The 3,750-nt window shown below is 37.4% G+C and overlaps 1 gene segment (V, D, J or C); it reads right to left on the reverse strand.

Annotated features, from left to right (window-relative positions):
* Positions 1-20: 20 nt before the first annotated feature.
* LOC126494692 (immunoglobulin heavy variable 3-72-like) lies at positions 21-690 on the reverse strand. The segment is given in 2 exon segments: positions 21-436; positions 556-690. Coding segments are annotated over 2 exon segments (462 nt in total).
* Positions 691-3,750: the final 3,060 nt, after the last annotated feature.

A 3,750-nucleotide genomic window follows, 5' to 3' on the forward strand; every position in this document is an offset into this window, starting at 1 on the left:
AATTAGTGTATGGAGCAATATTACATCCTGTCTGTTTCTCTGGCCTTGTACACCCACTCTTGCTCCAGAGCAATCTTGCATGAAGGTTTGTGTATGGGCTCACACTTAAGTTCCCTCACTGTGCCTCTTGTACAGTAGTAAGTAGCAGTGTCCTCAGCTCTCAGACTGTTCATTTGAAGGTAGAGGGTGTTTTTGGAATCGTCTCTGGAGATGGTGAACCGGCCCTTCACAGATGCACTGTACTCTGTTGTGTAACTATTAGCTTTGTTTCTAATTAAGGCAACCCACTCCAGTCCCTTTCCTGGAGCCTGGCGGACCCAGTGCATATAATAATTACTGAAGGTGAATCCAGATGCTACACAGGAGAGTTTCAGGGAACCATCAGGCTTCACCAAGCCTCCTCCAGACTCCACCAGCTGCACCTCACAGTGGATACCTTCAATAATAGAGAATTCCAGTGAGGAAAATGTTACACACACCCACAATCCCTCTTACTCATGCAAACGTCTTATTCATGCACCCACACACTCAGCATATCTTCTTCCCATAAATTACCTTTTAAAAGATTTACAATGAATATGCAGTTTAACCACAACTTCATGGTGAGAGGTCTGTGTTCAGTGTTGATCTCTGAATGGGAAAAGGGGGGAACTTAGGAACTTGCTCCCCTGCAAGTGTGACAGAGCCAGGACTGGGCTGGTTTTCATGAGGAGAGGGAAGCACAATTTGCATTTCTTCCTTCCTGCTATATAATCATTTCTAGGGTTAAAACAATAGAGGGTGCAGTTTTAAGTTCATAACAAAAAAAAAATACTGGATGAGTTCAGTATCAGTAACTGTTACAATGTTGTATTTTATCTTTTGTAGATGTGTTAACTCTTTAAATTTTATGATTTAACCATGTCCAAAACTCTGTTTGATTCACAGATATAAAATATTATTTTGAATATTTTTAAAGAATTGATATAAAGCTGAATTAATGTTGAATAGAATTATTAAAATCAAGAACCATTGTTAAAATCTTACTTCAGTTGTGTAGAATGCACAAATTCCTAGACTTGATTCTCCTTTCTGACAAATATACATTGAAGAAATATGACTGCTCTCCAGAATTAACCTTTGATATGTGTGACAAAGCATATTGAAATCCAATTTTACGCTTGTTTGACTATTTTAACATTTTGGTGGTATGTATTTAGCATGCTTAGGAATTAATTCACCTTTAATTTTAAGATCCTTTAAGAGGCAAAGTTTCCACATCTGGGACAATCAATAAGTCTCCTGCCTGAACTCTAAGCCACAATCAGATGTCCTTTCATTTAACTTCACTACTTGAAAATAGGACATTCTATGGTGTTAGGATAATAAGTCACAGAATGAGAAATTTTGAAATCATGACATACTACATGAGCAGAGAATGTTTGAATTATAATTTTTAACTTGTTGAATGTATTCTCTTCAAAAGATACCAACGACATGTGACTTTTGGATCCTATGTATTGTGGTACTACTCTTTCTATTGTTTTCTCAGGAAAGTAACTAATGTCCAAAGAAATAAACTACAGCTCTGTATTCCTTTTGCTTTGGAAACTTCAGTGAAAAACATAACAAGTCCATAGTATGTCTGGCTTGTTTCCTGCATTTAAACGCAAAGCATGTTAAGGAGACAAAAATATGCCCTTTCTGTCCACTTACTGTACCTGCTCCTTGGATTTCTGCAATTAGTGAGGTGTGAATACAATGTGGTAACTTCCATAGCCCTTCAATAGGTTTACTAGTAGCGGTACAATGAATACATTATTTTATTTCTAATTTTTAAGAACTTCTGTATTGAGTTCTACAACTTCTGTACCAATGCACCTTTTTATCAGAAACTGTAAATGTTTATTTCTTTGTAACTTCACCATTATTTTACATTTATTTTCTTGATGAAAAACTTTCTGCTTTGAATGAAATAAATTAAAGACACATGTTTTTCTCTCTGATGTCTAAAGTTATTGAACATTGTTTATTATATATATTGGCCATTCATATTTCTTAATCAGAAAATCATCTGTGGTTAATTGTTCTATATGTTGAGTTTTCATTTGTTTTTATTGGTTAATGCTTTGGTTTATTATGTATTCTAGTCACCAATATCCATCAAACATACACATTACAAATATTTTCCTATTTTCTAGCAAACATTTTAAAATATTCAATATTATCAAGTAATGTCAAATTAACTAAAATTTGATGTTTCTTCTCAACCAAGTAAAAATGAATAATCTTTAGAAAATAAATGACAGCAACTTCCATCAATATGTATAAAGTGGAAAACGTAAGCAGATACAACAGAAATGAGTGTGATGACTTCTCAAAGAACAAAAAATCTAATTGGAAATTAGAAATGTATTCACAATGTTTATGGAATAAATCAGCTTAGGTGTTCCTGAAATGATGAATGGAAAACAGACATCTTGTAAATATATGCAGTTCAATTGCATTGAAAGTGAAAAAAAATAAAATCAATTTTTAGGATACTTGGTAGAACTGCAATACAATTTTTTAAGTTATTATTTTTGTTGAAAAAACATTGCCTCCTCCCCTCCTCCCATTTTCCTCCCCTCCTCTCACTCCTCTCCTCCTCTCCCCACTCCTCTCCCCCTCTCCCCACTCCTCTCTCCCTCCCCCCCCCCCCCCCCCCCCCCCCCCCCCCCCCTCTCCCTCCCCCCACTCTATGCCCCCTCCCTCTAGAGTCTGAAGAGCAGTCAAGATTCCCTGCCCTGTGGGAAGTTCATTGTCCTCCCCTCTCCATCCAGGTCCAGGAAGGTGAGCATTCAAAAAGACTAGGCTCCCACAAAGCCAGTTCATGCAGTAGGATCGAAACCTAGTGCCATTGACCTTGGCTTCTCATCAGCCTTCATTGTCTGCCATGTTCAGAGAGTCCGGTTTTATCCCATGCTTATTCAGTCCCAGTCCAGCTGGCCTTGGTGAGCTCCCAATAGATCAGCCCCACTGTCTCAGTGGGTGAGTGCACCGCTCATGGTCCTGACTTCCTTGCTCATGTTCTCCCTCCTTCTGCTTCTCCTTTGGACCTTGGGAAGAAGAAAAACTGTTTAATAGTAGTACACGACTCATTCTGACTAATGCACACAAGAGATTCAGAGATCTGTCTCTCAGAGAGGAAGATTTACCAGTGTACATAGACTTTAGACCCTATAGTCTACACATGCTACCATCCTCAAGTGTTTCTCAGGTCCCAGGTAACACTTTGATCAATATAATAGAGACAAAAGACTGTAAGTCTAGCCACCTGGGGAAACTGGTATATGGCAGAGATATTTCAAGAATATCTTAATTATTCCCATGATGTTTTTTTCCTAATATTCATTCATGTTGACCACCTGAAACTATACTGAAATGAAGTTAATATAGGTATAATTTTCCCTGGCCCCCAGATATGCCCTATAGAGGCATAATCTTTAATTTAGGAAAGAGCCCAAAGGATGGTTCTAAATCAATATTATCAATTTGTTGTGGGAATAGAGTCACATTGGAAGTCAGTCCACATGAAAAATCATTTACAGAAGTGGTTGCCCAGCAAATCTCAACTTCAAACTTTTCTGACTGTCCAGGACATTATACTACTAATCTTATAGTCAGATTAGTGCCAGTCTTTCCTTAGCTAAATTCTACTTTGTATATCTTTTTTTTTCCTTTTTTTATTTTATTGAGAATAAGAAAAAAAAATATCCGCCTCCTCCCAGC

The sequence above is a fragment of the Alexandromys fortis genome, unplaced genomic scaffold, assembly GCF_014885135.2.
Source record: "Alexandromys fortis isolate MF-2015 unplaced genomic scaffold, M_Fortis_MF-2015_v1.1 scaffold_323, whole genome shotgun sequence".
Taxonomy (NCBI): domain Eukaryota; kingdom Metazoa; phylum Chordata; class Mammalia; order Rodentia; family Cricetidae; genus Alexandromys; species Alexandromys fortis.